This window comes from Phocoena phocoena, chromosome X (genome assembly GCF_963924675.1).
Source record: "Phocoena phocoena chromosome X, mPhoPho1.1, whole genome shotgun sequence".
In the NCBI taxonomy this organism is placed as follows: Eukaryota; Metazoa; Chordata; class Mammalia; order Artiodactyla; family Phocoenidae; genus Phocoena; species Phocoena phocoena.
The window spans coordinates 85,098,859-85,126,790 of NC_089240.1; the positions used below are offsets into that span (position 1 = coordinate 85,098,859).

At 42.0% G+C, this 27,932-nt stretch overlaps 1 protein-coding gene across 1 annotated transcript; it reads left to right on the forward strand.

Annotated features, from left to right (window-relative positions):
• The first annotated feature begins 17,712 nt into the window (after positions 1-17,712).
• On the forward strand, positions 17,713-26,456 carry ARL13A (ADP ribosylation factor like GTPase 13A). Its single transcript, XM_065900216.1, has 8 exons — positions 17,713-17,771; positions 18,141-18,211; positions 21,771-22,020; positions 22,914-23,019; positions 23,532-23,719; positions 24,551-24,641; positions 24,737-24,916; positions 26,337-26,456. Exons 1-8 carry the CDS (start codon positions 17,713-17,715, stop codon positions 26,454-26,456), a joined length of 1,065 nt encoding a protein of 354 aa, XP_065756288.1.
• The last annotated feature ends 1,476 nt before the right edge of the window (positions 26,457-27,932 follow it).

A 27,932-nucleotide genomic window follows, 5' to 3' on the forward strand; every position in this document is an offset into this window, starting at 1 on the left:
CAGCGACCAAAGGCCAAGTTCTCTTTTCCACAAGAGCAGCAGCTCTGGCTGCTTCCTGGCACCTTTCAACAAGTCGAGTTCCGAACGGGCTCTCAATGCCCTCATCTCAAAAAATGACAGCTCTGGCTTTGTGGATTCCACTTACAAGGCCACATGATACCAATGTTAAAGAGCACAGAATGGTAAATATTCTTCCCTTCCAGCTTTACTGAAGTATGATTGACAAAATAAAATTGTAAATATTTAAGGTGTACAACATGATGTTTTGATACATTTATACATTGTGAAATGATTACTACAATCAAGCTAATTAACATATCTATCACCTCACATAGTTACCTTTTAAAAAAATGTTCTTTTTACCTAGCACCAATCAAACAGAACTTTCTATGGTATTCAGTAATAGACTGTAAAGTAACATGGTTTAGATCACTGCATCTCAAGCCTTCATGTATGTGTGAATCCCCTGGAGATTGGTTACAATGCAGATTCTGATTCAGGAAATATGAGGTGACACCTGAGAGTCTGTGCTTCTAACAAGCTCCTGGATGCTGCTGATCCAGGACCATACTTTGTGCTTACAACATGAGCTATGGAGCCAGACAGACCCGAGTTTAAATCCCAGCTCTGCTTTCTTAGCTGTGAAATCTCTGGTAAGCTACTTAATCTCTCTGAGCCTTAGTTTCCTCGCCTATAAAAAGATAAAAATTACCTACTTCATAGGTTTGCTGTGAAGGTTAAGTAAAATAATGCATATAAAACATGTATAGCCCAGTGCATGGAAAGAGTAAGTAATTGATAAATGCCAGCTATTGTTAATATTCCACGAACTGGCACTCCTACACATTATGATACTCCGAAGACTGCTTCAGAATGATTATCTGGAAGCACTGCAAGAGCCTAGATTAATCACAGAGAGACAGATTGGGCACAGAGCAGGGTATAAAAGGGCAGAGGGTGGATCAGGAAGGGTAAGCAAAAGATATCTGGTACATCATCCATGACACATATACTCAACCGAAATTCTATCCAAAACAGAATACTATTCTGACCAAGCCAAAAGAGAACAGACTACTATTTTAGACAAAGCTAAACTCAACTAGTTTATCACCAAATGAGGATCAATAACTTCCAGGGTATCTCCCCATCAGATGTCCTATAATCATCCAAAACTCAACACAGCTACAACTGAAATCATCTTCCTCTATCACCATAACTCAACTTTCCCATTTCTATCAAAGGTGGCCTTTGATATGTTAGTCTCTCAGCCTGAAACATTCTTCCCTTTCCTCCTTGTATATTTAAATCTTACCTACTTACCTTTAAGTTCTAACTCAAACACTTCTCCCTCCTTCAAAAGGTCTTCCCCCAGCTATTTTAGCCTACAGTGATTTCCCTTTTCTCTGGACCCTCATTGCCAGTAATTTAGTCACTAGGGTCAGGTATTGTTATTTAACTAGTTTGCGGTATATATACCATTGCCCCAACTAAATAGTACACTTCTTGAAGGCAGGAACTATGTCTTAACTTTATTTTTTTCTCCTTGTCAAGCCCAAGCATCTTGAGACTTACTGAATATATGTACATGATAAACACCTAAAGAATGAAGAATAAGGAAAGAATAGCAGGATTCAAATTTTTAATCTCATTTTTCTATGATAGCTTCTCAGAAAAAGGCTCTCTGAAGAACTGCCTAGCCTTACGTAGAAATATGCAAGCACAAAGGACAGCTCTGTGCTCATCTATCCACTTAGCATTTTTAAAACACTCTTCTAAGTAACCCTTGGGTTAAACAGAGAATCAAAACAGAAATTACAAACTTTTTAGAAATGATCAGCAAGGAAGTCAAAACCCATGATATGCAGCTAAAGTGGTACTCATAAGAAAGCTGTAGCATTAAATTCATTTATTTATTCCAATATATTTCAACTGATAATACATGAATTATTTTCACTGACAAAAAATGAATTAAAGTCAACTCAAGAATACACACAAATAACAATAAAATATACCCAAAGAAATAATTAAATATTTTTTCAAAATTAATGGCCCACTTCTCTCTAGTCTTCCTTCTTACAACAACAAAAAAAACCTGGACAAAATAACAATCAAGTGTAGGAAGACTCTGAAAAGTGGAAAGAAGAAAGTGGACTGCCCGGAGACTTTAGGATGTGAGGAACACTACAGTGGTGAGTTGCCTGGGATTTCTTTTTGCTTCCCATATATTGCAGATAAGGCACTGGAGAAGACTACAACCTGAAATTGCCAAAAAGGCCCAGACCAAGAAAAGCCCCAAGAGAAGATTGTTCCCTTTAATCAGGGAAATGGCTGCCTAGCCAGAACAGAAAATATTTTTGATAATACCCAACCTACTCTAACCAAACATCAAAGGAAAAACTGTCCCTTCCCTGTGGTGTCAGTGGTGCCAAATAGAGTCACCCATGTCTGGCCCCTCATGGCAGCAGTTAGACAGGGAGAGTTGGCCCTCTGTTTCCCCTACAAGTGTGATATCAGTGGGACCAAACAGAGAACAGAACTTCCACCCCAACTCCCTGGTAGCAAAGAAGTGGAACAAGGCAATGCAAGGTGGTGCTAGCTGGCACTCCATTAGCCCACTGGAGTAATGTTAGTGGGGCCATCTCCACCTGGCAGCTGTGAGGTAGTGAGAGTCAACCCTCCATTCCCCATTTTTCCATCTGGTGTTGAGGAGATCTAGCAAGGAGCTGAACTTCCACACCCTTCAGGAAGTAACTGGAAAGAAATTAACAGAGCCTCAGGGGGGCTGTGGGAAAATGAAAGAAGGACAGAATTTATATCATTGGAGTCTCAGAAAAAGAGAAAAAAGACTATAGGGCTGAAAAAGTATTTGAAGAAATAACTGGCTGAAAGCTTCCCAAAGATGAAAATGTGGATATTAGTAGACTGTGATAAATTACTTATGTATAATGTAATAGAGTAACCACTAAAAAATCTATTGAAAAATATGTTCAAAACGTGTAGAGATAAACCAAAATGGAATTCTTGAAAAAGGTTCAAGGGACATCCCTGGTGGCGCAGTGGTTAAGAAACTGTCCGCTAATGCAGGGAACACGGGTTCAAGTCCTGGTCTGGGAAGATTCCACATGCTGCGGAGCAACTAAGTCCATGCGCCACAACTACTGAGCTTTCACTCTGGAGCCTGTGTGCCACAACTACTGAAGCCTGCGTGCCTAGAGCCCGTGCTCTGCAACAAGAGAAGCCACCACAATGAGAAGCCTGCACACGGCAATGAAGAGTAGCCCCTGCTCGACACAACTAGAGAAAGCCTGCTTGCAGCAATGAAGACCCAATGCAGCCAAAAATAAATAAATAAATATCTTTCTAGAAAAATTAAAAATTGAAAAAAAAAAGTTTAAGTAACACACAGCAAGGCAGAAAAAACTGAGAAGAGGAACAAAAAATAGAGGGAACAAACAAGAAACAAAAATAAAGCAGGAAACATAAGCCTTAACATATCAACAATGTATCAACATATCAACAATGGCCTAAAAAAACCAATTAAAAAACGAGTTTGGTAGAGTGGCTTAAAAAAACATGACCCAAACACGGTGTCTACAAGAAATCCAATTCAAACATAATTACATAGGTAGGTTGAAAAGAAACATTACATAAACATTACATAAACATAAACATTCTCCTCAAGCACACATGGAACATTCTCCAGGATAGATCATATGTTAGGCCATAAGTCTTAATAAATTTAAGAAGATTGAAATCATATCAAACATCTTTTCTAAACACAATGGTATGAAATTAGAAATCAATTACAAGAAGAAAACCAGAAAATTCACAAATAGTTGGAGGTTAAGCAAAATGCTACTGAACAACCAATGAGTCAAAGAAGAAATCAAAAGATAAATAAAAAAAATCTTGAGACAAATAAAAATGGAAATACAACATACCAAAACTTACAGAAAATATGTTCTAATATTGATTGCAGTGATGGATGCACAACTCTTTGAATATACTAAAAACCACTGAATTGCACATTTTAAATGGAAGAATTGTATGGTTTGTGAATTATGTCTCAATAAAGCTGTTATTTTTTAAAATGCATAGAACTATACACACACATAAATGAGTTCATGTAAAACTGGTGAAATCTGAGTAAGGTTTGTGCATTTTTATCAGTGTCAGTTTCATAGTTCTAATACTGTACTATAGTTATAAAAGCTATTATTAATAATAGGGAAAGCCAGGTGAAATGTACATAGGACCTCCTTGTACTGTGAATCTATAGTTATTTCAAAATAAAAAGTAAAAATCCTGAATATACCATCAACAGACAAATGGATAAAGAAATTATACACCCCCCCACACACACACACATACACACACAATGGGATATTACTCAGCCATAAAAAAATGAAAATTTGCCATTTGCAACAACATGGATGGACCTGGAGGGCATTATGCCTAGTGAAATAAATCAGACAGAGAAAGACAAATACTATATTATCACTTATATGTGGAATCTAAGAACTAAAACTAGTGAATATAACAAAAAAGAAACGGACTCACAGATATAGAGGACAAACTAGTGATTACCAGTGGGGACAGGGAAGGGGAAAGGGCAAGATATGGGTAAGGGATTAAGAGGTACAAACTACTATGTATAAAATAAATAAGCTACAAGGATATATTGTACAGCACAGGGAAAACAGTCAATATTTTATAATAACTATAAATGGAGTATAATCTAGAAAAATTCTGAATCATTATCTTGTACACCTGAAGTTAATATATTATAAATCAACTATACCTCAATTAAAAAAATATAAACATTCATCTTGTTAAAAAAAATCCTGAACATAGGGCTTCCCTGGTGGCGCAGTGGTTGAGAGTCTGCCTGCCAATGCAGGGGACAAGGGTTCATGCCCCAGTCCGGGAGGATCCCACATGCCGCGGAGTGGCTGAGCCCGTGCACCATGGCCGCTGAGCCTGTGCGTCTGGAGCCTGTGCTCCGCAACGGGAGAGGCCATGACAGTGAGAGGCCCACGTACCGCAAAAAAAAAAAAAAAAAAAAATCCTGAACATGAATGTTTATTCTAGCTCCATTCACAACTGCCCCAATTAGAAATAATCCAAATGTTCCTCAAAAGATAGAATAAATACACTGTGGTACATCCACACAATGGAATACTATTTAGCAATAAAGAGAAACCGACTATTTATATATACAACTATTTGGATGAATTTCAATGGCATGCAGCTGATGTAAAAAAGCCAGTTTTAATCATAAATGTATGATTCCATATATATAACATTCTCGAAATGACAAAACTATAATAATAGAAAACAGATTATTAGTTGCCAGAGGTTAGTGGGGTGGGGGAGGTTGGGGAAGAGGTGAAACTATAAAGGGATAGCAACAGAGAGCTTTTTGGGGTGATGGAACTGTTCTGTCTATAGATTGTGGTGGTGGATACATGAATCTATGTGTCTTAAAACTGTATAGATGTGGGTTTTTAAAGTCTATTTTAAGGTATGGTAATGTTGAAAAGAAAAGAGAAAGGAATAGAGGATAAACATGTAGATTATATTAAGATGATGGTTACTAGGGTGTTCACTTTATAGTAACTCTTTAAGCTAAGTTTTGTTTTGTGTAGTTTTCTGTATCTTTATTTTAACTAAAAAGTTGTTTAAAATAAAAATAACAGGGATGAAAAGGGAAATGGAAATAACCTGGGTCAGGGAAGGCTTCTTTTGAGGAGGTGACAGGAAGATGAGAGAACTGAGAGATGAGAACGAACCATGAAAGTGAAGGGTGGGAGGAGTATTTGAGGCAGAGAACTGGAGGCAGGAGAGAAGGGGTAGGATAGAAGGAGGTCCTGATGCAAGAACATGTAGCTGTTCACATCCCAGCAATAGGAGGGGTGTGTGTGTGTGTGTGTGTGTGTGTGTGTAGATTTATTATAAGGTACTGGCTCATGCATTTATATAGTCTGGCAAGTCCCAAAATCTGCAGGGTGAATTGGCAAGCTAGAGATTCAGGAGAGCTGACTGTTTAGTTCCAGTATGAGTCCGAAGGCCTGAAAACCAGAAGAGTGGATGGTTGTAGTTCCAGTCCAAAGGCCAGCGGACTCAAGACCCAGGAAGAGCCTGGGTTTTTTCACTTTGAGTCTGAAGGCAGAAAAGAAGTCAATGTCCCAACTCAAAGGCAGTCAGACTTCTGACTCCTTCCTCTCTTACTTGGGGGAGGGTCAGCCTTTTTGTTCTTAGTCCTGCCTCCAACTGATTGAATGAAGTCAAATTAGGGAGAGCAATTTGCTTTACTCAGTCTATTTAAATGTTAATCTCACCCATAAACACCCTCACAGAAACACCCAGAATAATGTTTGGCCAAATATCTGGGTACCCCATGGCCCAGTCAAGTTGACACACAAAATTAACTTATTACAGTATGTGTATTACAAATGTATGAAACAACTTCATTGAAGGAGGCAGGGTAAGTGTGGTGACCCAACTGACTTTGGAAATAAGTGGAGTCTGTAACACTAAAGGCAAAAGAGAATGCACTAAGGAAATGTGAATGAGGTATGTACTTTAGTTAATAATAATGTATCGATACTGGCTCTTTAATTTTAACAAATACTAGTGTGAGGTATTGTAAAAATTAACAAACAGAAACCTCAAATAAAATAGAGTCAAGAAGCCAGAAGGGGGAGCTCTCACAACCTACGACAATAGCAGCCCCCAACAGGCAGGAAAAAAAACTTAGTCTTTTCGCCTGGCAAGAGCTCAGCCAATGAGAGACTGCCAAAACTCAGCCAATGAAAAGCCACTATACTTCGAACTCTCAATTCCTCCAATGGACTCTCTGCTTACTAGCCTTCCCAACTTCCTCTTCGAACTGTCACTAAGAGGTCTCTCCTCCTTGTGGCGGAGGGACTTGCCTGTGGCTCACCACAGTTGCAGACACCAAATTACAATTCTTTGCTGACTCTGAGTAAATCCACTTTTACCTGAGAAGTAACTGGCAGTCTGTTTGTTTAAGGTCAACATTTTGGGGGCCCATACAGGGATCCAGAGGAGACCCCCGACAACTCTGAGGCTGGTGCACAGACAGGTACGGTAACTAAAAATCCCACTGAACGGTTTTTTATTGCTGACCCCGAGGTTTAAGGGCAAGTTTTTCTCCTGGATCCAAGCTCCTGCCCTCTTTGTGTTTTGAAGCTCTCCAGGTTTTATTTGGGATCTATTTTAATGGTTTATTCTTTCTGATTAAGGCCTTATTCTGTCAGTGAGTACTTCTTTGGCACTCTGGCCTGTTATTATTTTTTTTTTTGAAATCAGGCTATTCCAACTGGAACTGTGGTAGCCTTCAGCTTGATTTCTTTTGGAACAGGAGTTGTTTCATTGGAACTGTGCTATTCAGCCTTCAGCCTGATTCCTTCAGGATTAGGGTGCTCCATTAGAGCTGTGCTGAGCAGCCTGTGGCCTGGCTCCTTTGAGATTAGATTGTTCCCTTAGAACTGGCTGGTAGTAGTCCTGCAGGCTGTTTGAGCCTGTTTAAGCTGTTTAGGCTGTTTGAAAATTACTATTTTACTCTAAAGAAAAACCTCTGAGAAATGGGATCCCAATTATCTAAATACTTGAGGGCACCCTTACCTACAGGGAACCTGGCTGATTTTATGTTTAAAAACTGCAGTCCTGGAATTCCCTGGTGGCACAGTGGCCTGCCGATGCAGGGGACACGGGTTCGTGCCCCAGTCTGAGAAGGTCCCACATGCCGCGGAGCGGCTGGGCCCGTGAGCCATGGCCGCTGAGCCTGCGCGTCCAGAGTCTGTGCTCTGCAATGGGAGAGGCCACAACAGTGAGAAGCCCGCGTACCGGAAAAAAAACAAAAACAAAAAACCGCACTCCTTCCTCATGTACATTTCTAAGTAAATGGACCAGCCTAACCAAAGGCAATTTAGAACATGAATGGTCATTATGGAGAACTATTGAAATTCCAAACTTACTTTTCTTAAGACCAAATTGACAACCACACCTGTAAAACTTCCAAAACTGAATGGAATGCCTATTTCAATTATTTTGAGGCTTCCAAACATTATCAGGAGCCTAAAATTGCATCTCTGCAAAATAAGATTTTAAGATCCTCTGAGGCAAACAAAGAAAGATAGAATGGCTGCAAAAGCCTCATGTTCCTCTTCCCTGGCTTCTGCATCACAGATACCGCCTCCAGTGTCATCTTATTCCTTTCCCCTGGCTCTGCCTCCGGTGCCATCCTCCTTCTTCCCTTTTATGCCACCTATCCCTCCTCTGTAACCCTCAGTTCCCCCATACTAATTCTCTCACCAAACTTGCCCTTTTCTCTGAAACTCTCCCCACTGCCATTTCCTCTGAACTTACCAGAACCTGTCTCTCTAAAATTAAGCCTTGTGAGGATCCAGAGACTAAACTCTTAATTTTTTTATATCCCCTGGACTAAAGTGGAACTGCAAAGCTATAGTCAAAGATTTTCCCAAAGTAACTGAAATCCTTACAGATATGCTGAGGAATTTAATATAGTCATTCAGACTTATCAACTCTGACTTAAATCAGCTAGTTCATATGCTTGTCAGTGAAGGCCAGGCCCAGCTTTGGATGAAAATCACCAACTGGGGAAATCCTGAAAGGTCTCTAGAATTACAACTGGGAGACCAGCCTATTTACCAATCAAGCTCAGGCAATCGCTAAGTGACTTTATAGAGCAATTCATAGTGCTTTTCCAAAGCCTGTTGATTGGAACAAAATTCAGGCTTGCACACAAAAACTTAATGAACCTGTTTATGACTATTATGATCAACTTCAGAATGTGTTTAAGGAAAATTCTAATCTTCCCTCAGATGTTGTTCTTCCTGGGTAGCTTTCAATTCTATTTTTATTAGTGGGCTGAACCAGGGTTTTTCTCTTCTAGTAAAAAGGACGAGGATGGAATGGGAAACTTTGTCCACTCCAGATTTAGTTAATCTGGCAAACCAGCTCTCTTACACTCTAGATGAGTCACATAAAAGGAAAACTGCTAAAATTCTTGATCTTCAACTCCAGCAAATGGAGGCCCCTAAACAAAAACAAAACCCTCCTAGTTTCTGCTATTATTGCAAAGAGCCAGGATATCAGAAAAGAGATTGGTTACCAATTTAAGCACTTCAGGTGCCTTCAGCCTTCTAACTTGTCTATCCAACATCCTCCCAATTCTCAATGATAGGATTCAAAGGAACTATAAGGGCTATTCCCAATCCCTCCCTCTTAATTATCTTGAAGAACATTTCTCCAGATTAAGGATAAATCTTTTCCAGCCCTGACACCAGAGCCACACTCTTGATGCTCAACCCCACTACAATAAAATGGTTTCTACCTTGGAGCACTAAGGCAGTTCAAATAGGGATCCCTAATGAACCTCAAGAGGTTCCTGTCTCTGAACCTGTTCTCTTTTGTTTAGGCCCTTTGAGAGATACACACCCTTTTCTCCTTAGTTCCTCCACCCCTATCCATTTATTTCACTGAGTCTTCTTAGAGAAGTACAGCGTCATGCCAGAATTTTTCTCTCCCAAAAGGAAGAAATAATTCTACAATTTGACAGTAGTCATCAAAGCAGTCAATCAGGTGAATTAAATGACCCTTTGACATCTTTTATTTGCTCTGTCTCTGATGGTACTACAGCTGATTCTGGAAACATTGATCATTTGTCCCTATTGGATCAGCTACTACCCTCCTTGTGGGCAAACTGATATTGGTAATTCACAGTGTACATCCCATCAAGCTCCAAATACCCCCCCAAACTTCTTCCCAGAATTAATCAACACCCTGTAAGTAAAGAAGGCGTTCAAGGTAAAAAGCCCTTAATAGAAGATAACAAGGCTCAAGGCCTCATTATCCCTTGTACTAATCCCTGTAGTCCTCTGATTTTACCAGCAAGAAAACCTAAGGGCTGAGGGTGGAAGTTTGTCCAGGACCTCTGAGCAATAAACAAGACTGTTATCCTTCGACACCCTGTTATTCTGGACTTTCATATGCTACTAACATCCGTTTCCAACAGAAGCAAACTCTTTACTATGATTGATTTATGCAGCACGTTCTAACCAATACCTTTTTGCCTTCATCTGGGAAGAGAAACAATTCACCTGCACAGTAATGCCTCAGGGTTTTACTGAGAGTCCTTATTTCTCACAAATCCTGAAGGCTGATCTGGATGGTATAAAGTTCCTTTGGGGTTCTACTTTGTTGCAGTATGTGGATGCTTTGCTTCTTTGCCCTCCTTCTCAAGCCTCCTCACAGGAAAACAGCATCCACTTGCTAAAGCTTTTAGCCTTAAAGTGATGTAAGGTTGCCAAGGAAAAAACTGCAGTTTTCCCAAACCCAGGTTCGATATTTAGGGCATCTGATACCAGAAAAAGGGCTATACCTGGATACAGAAGGCTTCATGATGTCCTGAGTTTCTGAAAATCCAAAACTAAGCGCCAACTACAAGGTTCTCTCGGGCTAGGTGGATATTGCTGAAACTGGATTCCAGATTTCTCTCTTACAGCCAAATCTCTGTATATTTTACTAAAGAGCAACCCCAACACAATTTTATGGGAAGAACCAGACAAAATAGCCTTTAAGGCCTTTAAAGGAGAGTTTGATGAACCCACACACCCTTGGGCATTGAACGATCAGATTCCCTTTTCCATGTTTATATATGAAAAGGAAGGCAATGCCTTTGGGGTACTCACCCAAAAACATGGGGACCACCATTGATCCACAGGGTATTATAGCCAGCAACTGGACCCTGTGGCACAGGGACACCCCCACCCCACACCTTGCCTTAGAGCCACTACTGACACTGCCTTTTTGGTTAAGGCTATCAAAAAGATCGTGGTGGGATCCCTTTTAACCATTTTTGTACCTCATGCAGTAGAAGCCCTTCTGAATTCTCATCACACTCAACATTTCTCAGCCACCTCAACTCCTAAGAAGTCCTTTTGTTAACTTCCTCACATAACTCTTTTAGGTTGTAATAACATTAACCCTGTGACTCCTCTCTCCTCCATCATCAACGAAGTCCCTCACAACTGCTTAACACTTATGGATCACCTCCTGATGCCTCGTGATGATCTGCAGGAAAATCATTTGGGTAATGTTGACTTCTCATGGTTTGCTGATGGTTCTTTTTTAAAAGGTGATCATAGTAAATATTGTGCTGGGGATGCTATTGGAACTCCTTTTTATGTTGTTGAGGCAGCATCTTTACCTATGGCTACTTCAGCCCAACAGGGCTGTACTTCAGCCAAGTACAAAACTGCCAATATTTATACTGATAGTAGACATGCTTTTGGAAAAGCTCATGATTTTGGAATACTGTGGAAGCAACATGGCTTCCTAACTTCCAGTGGAAGTAAAATTTTAAATGGCCCCTATGTTCAGGAATTATTGAATGTAATACTTTTACCTGCCACTTAATCTATTATTAAAATTCCAGAAAATTCTAAACTTGACTCCCTGGAAGTTAAGGGAAATTACCTTGCTGACAGTTCCACAGGGAATGCTGCCCTTAAAGGAACCAAAAGCAGTCAAACTTCTGTCACGGTCCAAAGGGATATTTCTCCAAATGATAACTTAGAAAAACTGGCTGGAGAAGCCCAACAATTGGCCTCAGAAAAGGAAGCACAAGATTGGAAATTCAACAACTCTTGGTTTGATAAAAGGCGAAAGCTTTGGTTCAGATCAAATAACAATTCAGTCTTATTGAAGACTCTAATATTCCTACTCCTAATCATTGTATATGCATTAAACCATTGGTCTACTGACAAAATTACAACTTTCATGAATCAATATTCGTCGGGAAACATTAACAAAGCTAAAAAAATGCCTACCTCATTTGTCCCACTGGTCCAAAGTACAACCCAGGGAAGCCTATTCTTACTGCTCCCAAGTATTTTAAACTGCCTTATAGACCATTCAAGGTCTAGCAATTGGATTTCATACAACTTCCTCCATCTCAGGGATGTAAATAAATACGTTTTGGTCATGGCCTGAATGTTTTCACACTGGACTGAAGCCTTCCCTTGCAGAGAGGCTACTGCCTCTTCTGTGGCTAAAGTCCTTTTGGAAAATATTATACCTACCTGGGAAAATCCTCTCAAACTTCATAATGATCAAGGGACCCATTTTACTGGTCAGGTATTTTTGACGTCTGTGCTGTTTGGCCAGTTTTACAACAGTTTCACTGCACTTAGCACCTTCAATCCTCTGGTTTAGTCAAATGAAGTAACGGCATTATTAAAACTCAATTGGCAAAATTTGTATGGGCCTTCCAAATACGTTGGCCAAAAGCACTGCCACTGATCCTTCTAAATCTTATATCCATCCCTTTTGGAATTCAAACGCTCACCCTTTGAGATAGTCACAGGTCACTCAATGCACTTGGTTCCTACCTCTTTTGCCCCACAACTGACAAAATGAGAAATACTCCAATATTGCAAAGGCCTAATCGCTTCTATTAAAAATAACCATGTTTGGGCTTCCCTGGTGGCGCAGTGGTTGAGAGTCCGCCTGCCAGTGCAGGGGATACGGGTTCGTGCCCCAGTCCGGGAGGATCCCACATGCCGCAGAGCGGCTGGGCCCATGAGCCATGGCCGCTGAGCCTGCGCGTCTGGAGCCTGTGCTCCGCAGTGGGAGAGGCCACAGCAGTGAGAGGCCCGCATACCGCAAAAAATAAATAAATTTTAAAAATAACCATGTTTTAGTAGAGCAATGTTTTCACAGTGCGCTCTCAGGAGACAAAGACCTTAAGCACCCTCGCAGCCTGGAGATTTCATCTACTGGAAAAGACACCTCCAGGACTTCCCTGGTGGCGCAGTGGTTAAGAATCTGCCTGCCAATGCAGGGGACACGGGTTCAAGCCCTGTTCCGGGAAGATCCCACATGCTGTGGAGCAACTAAGCCTGCGAGCCACAACCACTGAGCCCGTGTGCTGCAACTACTGAAGCCCGCACGCCTAAAGCCCATGCTCTGCAACAAGAGAAGCCACTGCAATGAGAGGCCCGCGCACCGCAACGAAGAGTAACCCCCGCTCACTGCAACTAGAGAAAGCCCGCACACAGCTACAAAGACCCAACACAGCCAAAAATAAATAAAATAAATATTTAAAAAATTTATAAAAAGGATACCTCCAGAAGGACTCTCTTTAACCTCACTGTAAAGGCCCCTATCAGGTACTGCTAACCAACCCTTGTGCCATCAAACTCCAGGGAACAGACTCTTCGATTCACATGACACAAGTAAAGAAAGCACCGCACCCTGAGTGGACCTGCACATCATCTGGTGACCTGAAAGTAAATAGTTCCCAGAATTGAAGCAGACAACATCTGATGAGACAGCTTTCCAAAGATATCTAGGACAGGCCTGTCAGAAGTTTGTCTGCCAATCCTTTGATGATGATACAACATGTCATATGATCTCCAATGTCTATGATCTTGATGATATATGGACTTTAGATAAAAAGTGCCTCAGAGTTGTCCCTCCTGCCCTTCCTTGTTACTCAAATGTGACCTCAATAAGTTTCCAGCATGTGCACTTTCCCTGCATTGTGGGACACTACACCCAGGAAAGGTCCCTTCTGGCACTGAGGGACAAAAAGCCACTGAAACCAGAAAACCTCTTAACCAGTGATGCTTTCAGAGAACGATCATGATCAAAAGGAGGAAATGTAAAAATTAATAAACAAAAACCACAATTAAAATAGTCAAGAGGCTAGAAGGGGGAGGTCTCACACCCTATGACAACAGCAGAGACCAACAGGAAGACTTCCTTTTCTTGCCTGACAAGAGTTCAGCCAATGAGATTGTCACAACTCAGCCAATGAAAAGCCACAATACTTCAAACTCTCAATTCCTTGAATGGACTTTTTGTTTAGTATAGCCCACCCAACTTCCTTTTCTCCTCCTTGCTGTGAGGGGTACTTATGTTTGGCTTGTCGTGGTTGCAGACCCCAAATTGTAATTCTCTGTTGATCCCAAATAAACCCATTTTTGCTGGAGAAATAACCAGCAGTCTCTGTGATTTAGGTCAACACTTAATAAAAGGGGAAAATGTGTACAGGGTATACGGGAACTCTCTGTACTATCTTTGTAATTTTTCTGTATATCTAAAACTGTTCTAAAAAATAAAGTTTTTTTTAAAGTTGACTTTAAAAAAAAAAAAGAAGTACAATATAGTCTGTCCAGAAAAGATGGAAAGGCCCAGAGCTGAGGCAGTTTCTCTGGTCTCTGAAATCTCACTCACACAGCCTGTGATTCCCTTAACTTAATACACAGACTCTGAAACCAGACTGCCTGGGTTTGAATTCTGGGCTTTACCACTAACTAGCTGGGTAAACTTGGGCAAATTACTCAACCTCTTTGTGAACCTCACCTCTCTCTTTTTTTTTAAATTTATTTTTTATATAGCAGGTTCTTATTAGTTATCTATTTTATACATATTAGTGTATATATATCAATTCCAATCTCCCAATTCATCCCCCCCCACCCCACTTTCCCCTCTTGGTGTCAATACGTTTGTTCTCTACATCTGTGTCTCTATTTCTGCCTTGCAAACTGGTTCATCTGTACCATTTTTCTAGATTCCACATATATGCATTAATATACTGAACCTCATCTCTTAAAAAGAATGATAGCCCCTATTTTTTGTTATAATAAGGATTAAGTGAGTTTAATATGTATAAAGTGCTAAAAAGAGTGCTGGCACATAGTAAGTTCTATATAAATACTTTGTAAACTTAAAAAAACCATGATGACCATTAGTTCATTTAGTGGGCTTCCCTGGTGGCGCAGTGGTTAAGAATCTGCCTGCCAATGCAGGGGACACGGGTTCGAGCCCTGGTCCGGGAAGATCCCACATGCCACAGAGCAACTAAGCCCGTGTGCCCCAACTACTGAGCCTGCACTCTAGAGCCTGTGAGCCACAACTACTTAAGTCCGCGCACCTACAGCCCGTGCTCCACAACAAGAGAAGCCACCGCAAAGAGAAGCCCACGCACCGCAACTAGAGAAAGCCTGCGCAGAGCAGTGAAGATCCAACACACAGCCAAAAAAAAAAAAGTTCATTTAGTAATTAGCTTTAATCAGATAAGGTAGGGAGATGTGGGGGTTTGGCTGCTATGAACCAGGCAGTGATTGCCATGGATATGCCAGAACCTTGACAGCCACTGTTAGGACATGGACTTACTCTTCATAAGAGGGCAACTAAGCTGTGTTACTCTGGCAAGAAGGCTAGAAAGCTCAATACACCTTCCTATTACTCTACCCATCCTATTTCTTTCACCCAAAAAGAACCAACTTCTAATCAGATACATAATTAACCACCCCAAGGTAAGCAAAATGTATCATTATCTCCATTCTGTAGATAAGAAATCTGAAAATGGTAGGTTTAATTTTATTTTTTTTTACATCTTTATTGGAGTATAATTGCTTTACAATGGTGTGTTAGTTTCTGCTTTATAACAAACTGAATCAGCTATACATATACATATGTTCCCATATCTCCTCCCTCTTGCGTCTCTCTCCCTCCCACCCTCCCTATCCCACCCCTCTAGGTGTCACAAAGCACCGAGCTGATCTCCCTGTGCTATGTGGCTGCTTTCCACTAGCTATCTATTTTTCATTTGGTAGTGTATATATGTCCATGCCACTCTCTCACTTCGTCCCAGCTTACCCTTCCCCCTCCCCGTGTCCTCAAGTCCATTCTCTATGTCTGCATCTTTATTCCTGTCCTGCCCCTAGGTTCTTCAGAAACTTTTTTTTTAAGATTCCATATATTTGTGTCAGCATATGGTATTTGTTTTCCTCTTTCTGACTTACTTGACTCTGTATGACAGACTCTAGGTCCATCCACCTCACTACAAATGACTCAATTTCATTTCTTTTTATGGCTAATATTGCATTGTATATATGTGCCACATCTTCTTTATCCATTCATCTGTCGATGGACACTTAGATTGCTTACATGTCCTGGCTAAATAGAGCTGCAATGAACATTGTGGTACATGATCCTTCTTTAAGATATGTTCTTAATGAAGAATTTGTGTGATGCCAGTTTGACCTTTTTTAGTGGTACTAACAAATACAGACTGCCTGAGATCAAGTTAGGAAGCTCTGCTAATTATCAGGAAGTAGACATGAAGCTGCTACTTCTTGTCTCAAAGGGAGATGGCTATCATGGAACCCAGACAATCAGACTCTGGTGTTTCAGGCTCCAGGTCTTATCAGCTTCATGAGCAAAGCTGGAGTAAGGCTGGTTTTGATCACAGGCCACATATAAGGTTTCCCTTTCATCTGGCATAAGCCAGAGCTATTCTCCAGGAGGTCCTTATGGGAATCCAAATAATTTTCTAGGGAATGAACTATGCTCTAAAACATGCTATGAAATGTGAGTCCCTATTTGGGGATGGCTATTCTCTAAAACAGTGGGTGACTCTGCAGAACCCTGCTAAGTTATTCATTGATAAGCTGGCACATACACTGTGCTCATCAGATAGCTAAGAAAAGCCCATCTGAGTATCAGCCTAAGTCCTTTGTTAACCCAACCAGAGCTTCCCCCAGGTCTGGGCCCCAACGTAATTAGTCATTAGGAAAATATAAAGCAAAACCACAATTAGATACCACTTCACATCCACTAGTATGGCTATAAAAAAATACAACAATGAGAGTTGGTGAGGATGTGGAGAAATTCGAACCATCCTGCCTTGCTGGTAGGAATGTAAAATGTAGAAACAATCTGACACTTCCTAAAAAGGTTAAACATAGAGTTATCATATGACCGAGCAATTACACTCCTAGGTATATACCCAAGAGAACTGAAAACATATGTCCTCACAAAACTTGTACACACATGTATATAGCAGGATTATTCATAAGAGTCAAAAAGTAAATACAATCCAAATGTCCATCAACTGATGAATGGATAAACAAAAGGTGGCATATCCATACAATGGAATATTATTCAGCCATAAAAAGTAATGAAATACTAATACATGCTACAACGTGGATTAACTGTAAAGTGACTGTGTAAATTACCCTTTCTACTTAGGCAATCACTTCCAAATACGGCTGTACTTTGATATCACCTGGGGAGCTTATGCTGCTCCCTGAGAATCTTTGAGAGTAGGGTACCTGGACTGATGTTTGAAATCAATTACAGTAGATGATCTCTAAAATCCCTTATAGCACTAGGAATTGTATGAAATCTATGATAGTGGGTCACCAACACCCACATTTTAGAAGCACAGGCAGTAAGAGAACCAAGCCCAATGAACTGTTGTTCATTAGAACAGGTCTTCCAATTGAACTCTAAGCTGGTTCTTCTCCAAGGCATCTCTCCACCCCACCCGCACCCCCAAGGTTGCATGAAGATATTCATAACAGGAATGAACTATGGCTGAGGGGATAGGTCACACCTGATGCCATCATGCCTATGTGGGTTGCTTTAATAAGGAATCACCCCATTTTGCCACTAGAGTTGACGATAACCAGTCCCTCCCTCTATGACATAGACAAGGTTGGATAGAATGAAGTAATGGACTTCTGACAGTCCCAGGCTTCCTGTTTATCAGTACCTGTGTACTCATAAGCTGATTTAGGTTCAAAGTTAATAATGGGGCTGATTTCTTGTTTACTTGTTTCCCTTAATATTAAAGAACTAAGCTGAATCATGTTCCGGATACTGACCTCCTGCTGGCCTCGTGTAAAGGCAACTGCAGAGACACGAAGGTAATACTGTAATTATTTCTCTAGACCTGTTCCACCATTTCCTCCAATGTACCTGCCCACAGTTCCTCAAAGAACAAATCTTTATGATATATATTATTAGGGGAAGTGACTAAGTAGTGTCTACAAGATTAAGGGCAGGGTTGGGGGAGGATGGCCAATTCTACAAGGCAAGTGAATCAGGGAAGAAAAGCATCCTTGGAGGCTTTGGGGAGGGGTCCCCACACCACCTTCTACCACCTGGATGTGCCTTTTATTACTGCATTGGGACCACTGCAGGCAGAGCCCCAAACACCAAGGAAGAGTATAATTCTTTCTTTAGCCTAAGAAGTAACAGTACTTTTAAAGCTTTGGCTCATTTTCCATTTCTAGGAATGTGACCATCATTATCATTGGACTGGACAACTCAGGCAAAACTGTTCTTGTGAAGGCATTCCAGAGACGTAAGGAATTGAGAGTATTAGATCCTGGTTTAGGTCTCCCATGGGTCCCAGCAACCAATGAAACAATCATTCCTTCCTAGCCTTACTTCATGACCCTTGAGTTTCCTCTTTTAAGGTAAACACTTACACACACACACACACACACACACACACACACACACACACACACCCTTGAGGAAAAATAATGGATTTTTTTCAGCTCTGTATCTTCAGTCTCTGTACTTTTAGTACGTTCAGGTAGGTACTCATTCACTTGTGGAATGAATGTTCTCCCTCATTCCACCATTCTCCTCAGGCTACATGTTGCCTCATTCCAACTTTTCCCTCTCTTCCCCTCCCCCCACCCTCAGAGTGGCAGCCCCAAGCACATTTTAGCCAATGGTTCAGCCTGGTATCCCACCTTATGGGCAGCAGACTTGACTGCCTCTCCCAATTCTCTGATTGGCAGAAATGGTAAAAAGGTAAGCAGCACCAAGAAAATCAAGGAGCCAGGGTAAATCACAAAATTACTGATAAAAGTGGGGATAATTTTTAGAGCCCAACTCAGCCCCACCCCTAGATTCCCATCCAGTCTGGGTGGGGCCCGGGAATCTATGTTTTAAGAACTCCCCAGGCCTTTCAATTGGCCAATCAGCTTTGGGAAGCACTCATCTGTAATTAGCCCTATGCTATTTTGCCTATGAGAATAGCATCTGCTTTCTATTCTAATTCCTGGAGGACAGAGCCTGGAGTCTATTTAATTTGTTACTGTATAACTTGCCTTGTGCTTGGTGAATAACTTGGGGCTGATTGATAAACCAATAGGTTTATGGTTGTGACTTCATTCACGGAGAAGTTTTTAATGGCTAAGAAGCAAAGTGCCACTGATGTCACATTCTAAAGAACATCTCAGGCCACCTCTGTCCATGCAGGACTGCCAGAGTCAATCTAGTAGGTTCCTCTGTACCCAAAATGCAATAGCTTGCCCCCCCCACCAGCTCCTGCAAATGTTTATGATTGCCAAAAACAGATAATAGCCTAGGGAGGAAGTTCCATTCTACAAGTAGTAACTTGTGTGAATCTCTGAAGACACCAGCTATAAAATATTTGGGGACATAAGCCATTATCATTCACTATAACTATTTTGTCTGGCACGGTCATATGGGGCAAGAAACCGAAGCATGAGCACAAGCAGGTGCCCTAAATGAGGGCGTTTAAAGCAGTTTCTCTCAAACCCGGCTATACATTTCAATCATCTGGGGAGCTTTAAAAGAAAATGCTGCCTGAGCCCCGCCCCAGATCTATGGCATCAAACTCTCAGAGAATGAGCCCTAATGTCATAGGTTTTAAAAGCTCCACAGGTGATCCTGAAGCATAGTCAGTACTGAGAGCCAAAAATCAGAATCACCTGAAGAGCTTTCACACCAACTGATCTGGGACCTGAAGGTTCAGATATTTTGGCCTGGAGAAGGCCCAGGGAATCAAAATCTTAACAAGCGCACCAGATGATACTGAGACACAACAGGCATGAATTTTACTGCTCTTTAAGGCAGTGGGTCTCAAAATGTAAGGTGCAGAAGAATCACCTGGGGATTTTGTTAAATGTAGGAGTTTGCTAAACATACAGATGCTTGGGTCCCAAGCCTAGAGATTCTGATTCATTTGGTACAGGGTAGGACTTAACAATCACCCACATGTAACTCTAAAGCAGACAGTCCCCAAACTATGCTTTATGCAACACTCTGCTAGGGATATAGAAATGGATTCATCTCAGTACCTGTCCTCAGAGTGTTTATAAATTAATAGAGGAAATAAGAGAAATGTAAATTTTCAGGGGACAACTTCTGGTGGCATCTAGAGTTTGCCAACAGTACATTGAACTATTGAAGAAATGGTAAGGTTTCAAGTAAAAAGAAAAAAAATGGAGAAAGATAAAGCTTGCACTGATACAGAAAACAAGATTTTAAAATTACCTTTAGAGTTTTAACCTCTTCACTTATTATTTTTAAGTAGTCTAATACAGACATAACAAATAACACATCAAAGCTGTGACTGAAAATTATATGTTCTGTGAAAGCTATAATTAAAAATAAATCATTGACTAACATAAAAACAGAAGAGGACATTATGAGATGACATTAAAATGTAATAATATGTACATATACACACATATAGACATGTATACATGTAAATGTGTGTATAATCATACATTTCCAAAGATCTGAAAGCATCCTATTAACTTCTCAGCTAAACGACTTATTCTGGCAATCCTATGGAAAATGTTCCAGGTAGATTTGAAACTATAAATAAGAAGCTACTGATTCTGGTCTTAGAACTCCCAGGTATGAGTGTAGAGAATCTATAAAATCGTTTTGCTACTAATATGGGCAGAGAGCTGGGCCAGAACGGTCAGTTCAACAGACTGGAATGTGTCTATGGACTGTCATGCTGAACCACATTTCTCTGGGGGCTGAGTGAGGGGTGGAATACCCTGTGGGATTGTATGGTCTGGCCATAGCCTTGAAAGGGCAAAGGTATCTGAGTTTGGCATGGTTTCTCGGAGGAGATAGGAGGAAGAGGACTTCATATGCTCATCCACAGTAACAGGCACCATAAACATTTACTGAACACCTACTGTGCATAAGGGAATGCAGAGCCCCTCCCTCACAGAGCTTAGATTTTAGCTGGGGAGACAGGACATGCACAGAATGAGGTGAAGGACCAGTTTAACAGGTCACGTGTTCAAAAAGAGAGAGAAGTGAGAGCTGGACTGGTCAGAGAAGCTTCCTAAAGTAAGTGGTACTTGAGCTGGGCCTTGAAGAAAGGATGCGAGAGAAGAGCATCCTGTTCATTCATTCATTCACTCATCAAATTCATTCAACAAATATTTATTGAGCACCTGTGTGCCAACCTCTGTGCTTGGCATTATGTATATAACAGTAAGTAAAACTGAAGGGGTTCCTATCCTGTTGCAGTTTATAACCCAGATAAATAAATCATAGAATTTATAACACTGTAATATGTGCTGTGATGGTGGTAAGCCCAGAAGAAAGTGGGGGATGGTGGTGTGAGTTAGAGAAAACTTTCTAGAAGGAACAAGATCTAAATTGATATTTAAAAAACAAAATAGGTGCTAACCAAGCAGAGAGTAGTGGAAGAGTGTTCTAACCAGCAGGAATAGCATCTTGTGAAGGCCCAGGGCAAGAAAGAGCATGACAATCATGTGGAGTGGGGGGTAGAGAGGCACATGAGTCAAGAAGCATAGGGAGGAAGAGACTGGGTACCAGGGACCCTGGACACCAGTCAGGGAAGAGATGGATCTGGCAGGTTAGGAGGCAAAGGAGTCTGTATTCTACCTTCGGAGCAGTGGGTACTCACGGAAGGTTACTGAGCCAGGAGAGGGTAGCATGAGCAAAGTGCGGTTTAGGAGGATGGATTGGCGAGCATGAGCCAGATGGCAGGATACATTCGTAGGATTCCTCAGGGCCGGCTCTAGTCAAAGTTCAGATCATCGTTTAACAAATTCATCTAACTATAGCCCCGTTTTGTTGTTGCTTCTCCTCTCTTCCCCTATGTATAGTACTCCCCAGTAGGATGGGCGGTTGTATGAAACCTGAACTGACCACACTCCTGCTGGATGATTATGAAGTTTCCGTCTACGACCTGAATGGAGACAGGAATGGCCGAGAAATCTGGCCAAGCTACTACGCGCAGGCACATGGACTTGTTTTTGTCCTGGATTCCAGTGACTTAAGCCGCATGCAGGAAGTGAAGGTCATCTTACCACACCTGCTGTCTGATGAAAGAGTGGCCGGGAAACCCATCCTACTGTAAGAGTCTGCCTTTGTGTCCAATTTCCCCTTCCCATTTTGTGCCTTTAGACGAAGTAGACAGAGGAAGGGTTAAGTGGTCCCTGTGTCACATCCAGTTAGACTTCCTCTCCTCTTTGGCTGAGGGGGAGTGGCCCAGTCCTCTGGGGGCTGTTTTCAAGAGCCACTTTCTACCAGGCACTGCCATGGGGGAACCTGTTACCTAACTGTGCAAAGGTAATTTTGAAGGCAAGCATCAGAGGGAAATGGAGAGTAATATCTGGATCTTCCACTGCACCCCCCGCCCCAAAACATCCCTCGACTCTTCCTGAAGACTGCCTTCCTAAATTTGCTTCTTTTTTCTGGCTTCGGTCTTTGACCCTGAGATGATGGCAGAAAACCCCTATTTTGTATATCCAGTGCCAATGGCCTCCTCCCCTGGTAAACTGCCCGAGAGTTATGTAACTAACTCTTACCCCAGGGTGATGATTCAGGTGGCCAGTCAATCCTCACCCCTCCCCCACTCCCTTTTAGCCTTTTTTGTTCCCCGTTAGGACCACCAACCCAAGCATGGACAGAGTTTGGGGGAGGATGTAGAAGCGCCAAATTCGTTCGTATCCCAGTTAGCAATTCTAATTAAAGTTTGATGGTGCAGTGTAGAGGAAGTGAGAAATGAGGCCTGGGGATTATCTCGGATTCAAATTACTTGTGCTATTCTTTCCTCCACTGAGAGTTGGCTAGAAAAATGTCGGGCTCACCGCACTGGGTATGGCTTAAAAGCTAGTCCCTGGATATGTAGCAGCTGTACCAGAATTGGTTGTCCCCCTCTTTCCCTTCTTTTCTTTCCCTTGGCCTTTATCTCAGTTTTACTCTTCCTCTCTTCTTCCCTCCCTCTCTCCAATGCCCGGCTTTAGCCTGGCCAACAAGCAAGACAAGAAGGACGCCTTGCTACTTCGTGATATTACTGAATATCTGCTGCTGGAAAGGCTAACAAACAAGAACCAGTCCCTGTGCCGAGTGGTAAGTGTCCAGCCCTCCCCTCCCTTGTCCTCTCAAGCAAGGCCGATGCCTCCCTTGGCCCATAATCAGCCTCCTATGCCGGGTCTTAGGCAAAGCCTCTCTTTGCCAGGCAACAACTACAGTGATGATTTCTGACTCAACAGTGATAATAAATATCACACTCTTACAACACTTTCACATCTGTTTTCTCATTAGGCCTGCAAAATAGCTCTTTAAAGTTGGAAGTTTCAGTAGCTTCATTTTATGGTTAAGAAAGTTAAGGCTCAGAGACTCTGAGTGACTTGTCCAAGATCACACATCCAAGACATTACACTTGATTAAAGGATCTTAGCTTTTGTACCTTTCATATACCTTCTCAGGAGTGAATGCTGAGAATCTCCTAGGAAGTCTTAAGAGCCTCTCTAGACACAGCAGAGCTTATGTGCACCTGTGCTCTTTGGCTGAGGGTGACTGGGACTGTGAGCCCCAGGGGTCCCAGGTTGCTGGGCTGGAGCCTTCTCTTTTTGTCACAGGAGCCCTGTTCAGCCATCAAAAACCGCCAAAGAAGGAACCATGAGCCTATAATTGGAGGCCTGCGCTGGCTGTTATCAGCCATTGGGGATAAATATGAAGAGCTGTGTGCTCACCAACAGCCACTCCCATCGAGCATCCCAGCCCCCAAGAGCACCAGAGGCTTTGCGGAAATATGCTCATCAGACAGGTACCGAGCTGTCTCTATTAGGTGTACTGATAAAAATAGATGAAAAAGGGCTTCCCTGGTGGCACAGTGGTTGAGAGTCCGCCTGCTGATGCAGGGGACACGGGTTCGTGTCCCGGTCTGGGAAGATCTCACGTGCCTCGGAGCGGCTAGGCCCGTGAGCCATGGCCGCTGAGCCTGTGCTCTGCAACGGGAGAGGCCACAACAGTGAGAGGCCCGCGTACCACAAAAAAAAAAAAAAAAAAAAAAGAATAGATGCAAAAGTCAGTCTTCAACATAAGCAGTGAGTTCTGGGAGGGGCATGGATTCTGTGCGGTGCTGAGCAAGTCTCTCAAGATCAGTTGGCCCAAATGGGGCGAGGGCAGTGACCACAAACATACCAACATTGTTAGGTACACCCTCCCCTCGGCACAATTTGAGTGGTCACGTCAGTGGGATAAGTTAAGTCATTAGTATTACATTGTCTCCAAAACACGGTTTCAATTCCCTGGTTTGTCACAGAGAGGAGAAAAGGAGCACGAGCCCCTTAAGGAGCTTATTGGCAATATTCTATGGCTAAATACCCTGGAGGTGCCCCACATTCTCCGCTTCCTGTTCTCTGATCATCCCAATGATAAGGAAAGATGGGAGGGAACAGGAATATGGAAAAGAAGAAGAAAAATAAAGAAAACGGGGTGATCAAGGTTTTGAGGAATAAAAGGACTAAATGTCCTCTTGTTCTGTTGTCCCTTTAATTGTTCCAAAGACATATGGCAGGGATGGGGGGATAGCTGGATTTGATTAAGGAGCTTGCATCTGTTTTCACTATGGCTTTGTCCTTTCTATCTTCCCCAGCTTCACTACCACGATGGGAAAGTCCGAAGAAAAAAGACAGCACCTAGGACAACACTCAATGGAACCTAGGCCTCTAAAGCCAATCCTACAGGTAAGTGGCTCACTAAATGTTATTGCCCCAGGGACCAATCCCTGAGCTCTCGGGCACCAACTGACTTTTTTTTCCTTCATCTTCCTGCTATACAGAAAGAAGGTATAATAAGACCTAAAAAGAACACATCAGTAACATTTGCTTTAGACGAACCCAAGGAGGAGGATGAATGTTATGGGGGAAATGGAGCTTGTAACACCACTGAGCCTGGCTACAATCAGAGCCCCCAGCTCCATATGCTGAGAAATCTTTTTGAAGGTAATCCTGGATCAGTGGTTAGTCAGAGAAGAAAAGATATAAAGGCCTTTCCTCACAATTTATAAAACAGTATTCCTATTTTGAGTCCAAAACTCTTTTCTCATACTATGGTTGGTGGTCAGAAGAAAGATATGTAGATGAAGTGCTTGGGGATCACCATCTGGCCATCCAGTATGATGCCCCAAGATCTTTGTTTGGACGGCTATAAGGTTATCTTAAAGGTTATGATTTCCAGTGGTGGAAGTACAAATTGGTACAACCTTTAGGGAGAGTAGTTTGGTTGTATGTCTCCCTCCTACTCTTCCTCTCTCTCTCAACAGATATATATCGAGAACTTTAAAACTGTGGAAACCCTATGAGCCAATCATCTCATGTCTTGAACTGAAGCCAAAGATAATTACACAAGTACACAAAAAGGATGCTCATGGTTGTTCAATCATAGCATTGTGTATAACAGCTAAAAGTTGGAAACAAGCTAAATGCCTAACAATAGTGAATGGCTAAATCAATTATGGTGCACCCACACAATGGAATACTATGCAGACCTTAAAAGGGCTAATGTTGACTTATATTTACTGACATGGAAAGTTTTCCACAACTCGAAGTTTTGTTAGAGAAAATGGCAATTGAGAGCACAGCATATACAGCATGATGTGTACACATGCATAGAATATCTGGAGGGGAATCACCGAACACAAGCAGTGGTTTTCTCTAGGGGTACGATTCTAGGTGATTTTGAGAAGAGCCAAAATGTATTGTATTACTGGAAATTTTTTTAATAATCATATATGATTTCTCCCAATATACTAAAGGCACTAAAAAAATCTGTGAGGACTTAAAGGCCCATTGTTGTTAATGTCTTCTCCATCTCAGTGTTCCTTGGCCCCAGTCTCCATGACAATAAACTGTCAATATTATAATGTCACTTCTGCTCTCCAAAGGATCTGGCCCTTCAGGCTACCCCAGAGCCTTGGGTTGTTACACCTACACAGAGGGCCCTAGATAGGAACATTGAGGAGGAGAGAGGTACTGCTCTGGGAAGGAGGATGAGAGGTGAGTGGATGGAATCTGGCAGAAGAGTGGAGGAAGTGTCTTTCTAGATGTCAGAATCTACCCTTAAATCTCTGTCCAAAATTGAAATCCATTTTTCATTTCTATAACCTCAGAACCAAGGGCAAAAAAGAGAGAAGACACTGGGGACCTTGGAAAGTAGCTAACACCCTCCTCACCTGGATGGACAGGAAGCCTGTTGCTTAGCTTTGCTTGCAGTGACTACCTATTTTCTTTCTTTTTTCAGACTTTTAACAGAGTGCTAAAGAGGAAAATGAAGGGAAGTCAAAAGAAACATCTCATATCCCTCCTTTAGTAAATGGGTTCATCTACAGAACCATTAGGATTATTCAGTTTTTCAATTTCTGTTTGTTACTACCTCTACAGTCCCCCTACAACTCCACCTACTCTAACATAATATCCCTGAGAACTCCCATTGTGCCTGTACATCGACATTCGACCCATAAAATGAATCTTATCCCCACCGAGAGGCTCAAGAACAGTTAGGGGGCATCCGTTTGAGAGTGAAGACAACGTTGGCAAAGAAGATCAGAGCCTTGACGTCTTTGTACCCAGATGCTCCCGATGAAGTTTGTGAACAACATGTTGTGGGTGACCAACTGCAGTTGAGCCTTAGAAGTACAGGGTCAGTTTAGAATTACATTTTCCCCCTATGTTCTTGGGTGGAAGGGGACTGGCATAAATAAACAGAACTGTTCTGCTGAGAATTATGCTCTGCTGAATCATTTTCAATCATGCCTCCGAAAACAACTCAGTTTTAAATTCCCTACCACTGTCTGAGAAGCCTGGCAACAATTCTTTTGTTGTCCCTTCAGGAATAGCAATTGCCGTCTCTCCTAACACTTAGGTTAGGTATGCAAAAACCGTACGAGCTTAAACACATTCAACTCTCCATCCCAAGGAAGGCAGTAGTAGTGGTGGTAATCATTCTTCACTATTAGTTCAGCTGTTACTTTCACCATCAATACCACAGCCCCCATTTACTGAGTGCCTTCTGGATGTCAGACGCAGCACTAAGCTCTTCACGTTCATTATCTTATTCACAAAAACCTTGGGGATAGGCAGTATACCTGCCTGCATTTTACAGATGAAGAAACTAAGGGGTAGGGAAGTTAAATAACTTATCCAAGGTCCCACAGCCTGTAAGATGCAGAGCAGGGAACCAAATCCAGATCTGACTCTAGAGCTACTTTAGGCCAGAAAGATCTGCTTATGCTTTGCTCAAACTCTACCCAGAAAGAGAAAGCTATACCCAGGAAAGATGCTGAAGCCTCACCACGCCCATGTCAGAACTACGTTAACAGCAATAAGCACACCCATGGTAGTGGCAGACACGGGTGAGTGAGCACTTCCATTCTGCCAGACGCTGGGCTAAGTGGTTTACATACATTACTGCCTTGCATCGTCACAAGCCTATGAGGTCGGTTCTATTATCATCATCTTGCAGAGGCAGAAATTAATGTTCAGAGAGGTCAAATCATTTACCCCAGGGCACCCATTAGGAAATGGCAGAACTGGTTTTCAAACTAAGCTCCAACTCCATAACTCAGGCTCTTAACTCCTACCCTATGTGGTCTCACCAAGCAGTATAAACCAACTAGCCTATAATTGTTTCTGAGAGATAGAAACCTGGCACATAAAGGATCAGTCTCACAACCCCTTCTGGAGGGCCTGACACTGTCAAAGACTGCAGCATTTGTTTTATGCATTGCATATGGCCTCATGTCCAAGAGGATCACCCCAGGCACTTTGTGGGTCTTTGACAGGATTCTGACTAAGGCTCAGCTTATTAGTCATGGAGCTGGAAGGAACCTTACAGAACCTCTAGTCCAACCCCAGTTGTTATACAGATTAGGAATTTGGTACAGAAAGGTTAAGTGACTTGCCCATGACTGTAGAGTGATCACTGACAGACATGCTCCTAAAATCCAGATCTCCTGCATGCCAAGCCAGTGTGCTATC

Coding starts and splice junctions, on each gene's coding strand:
- ARL13A (XM_065900216.1), top strand. CDS start 17,713: ATGTTCCGGATACTGACCTCCTGCTGGCCTCGTGTAAAGGCAACTGCA. Junction 23,720..24,550: donor GAAATATGCTCATCAGACAG/GTACCGAGCTGT, acceptor TATCTTCCCCAG/CTTCACTACCACGATGGGAA. Junction 24,642..24,736: donor CTCTAAAGCCAATCCTACAG/GTAAGTGGCTCA, acceptor CCTGCTATACAG/AAAGAAGGTATAATAAGACC.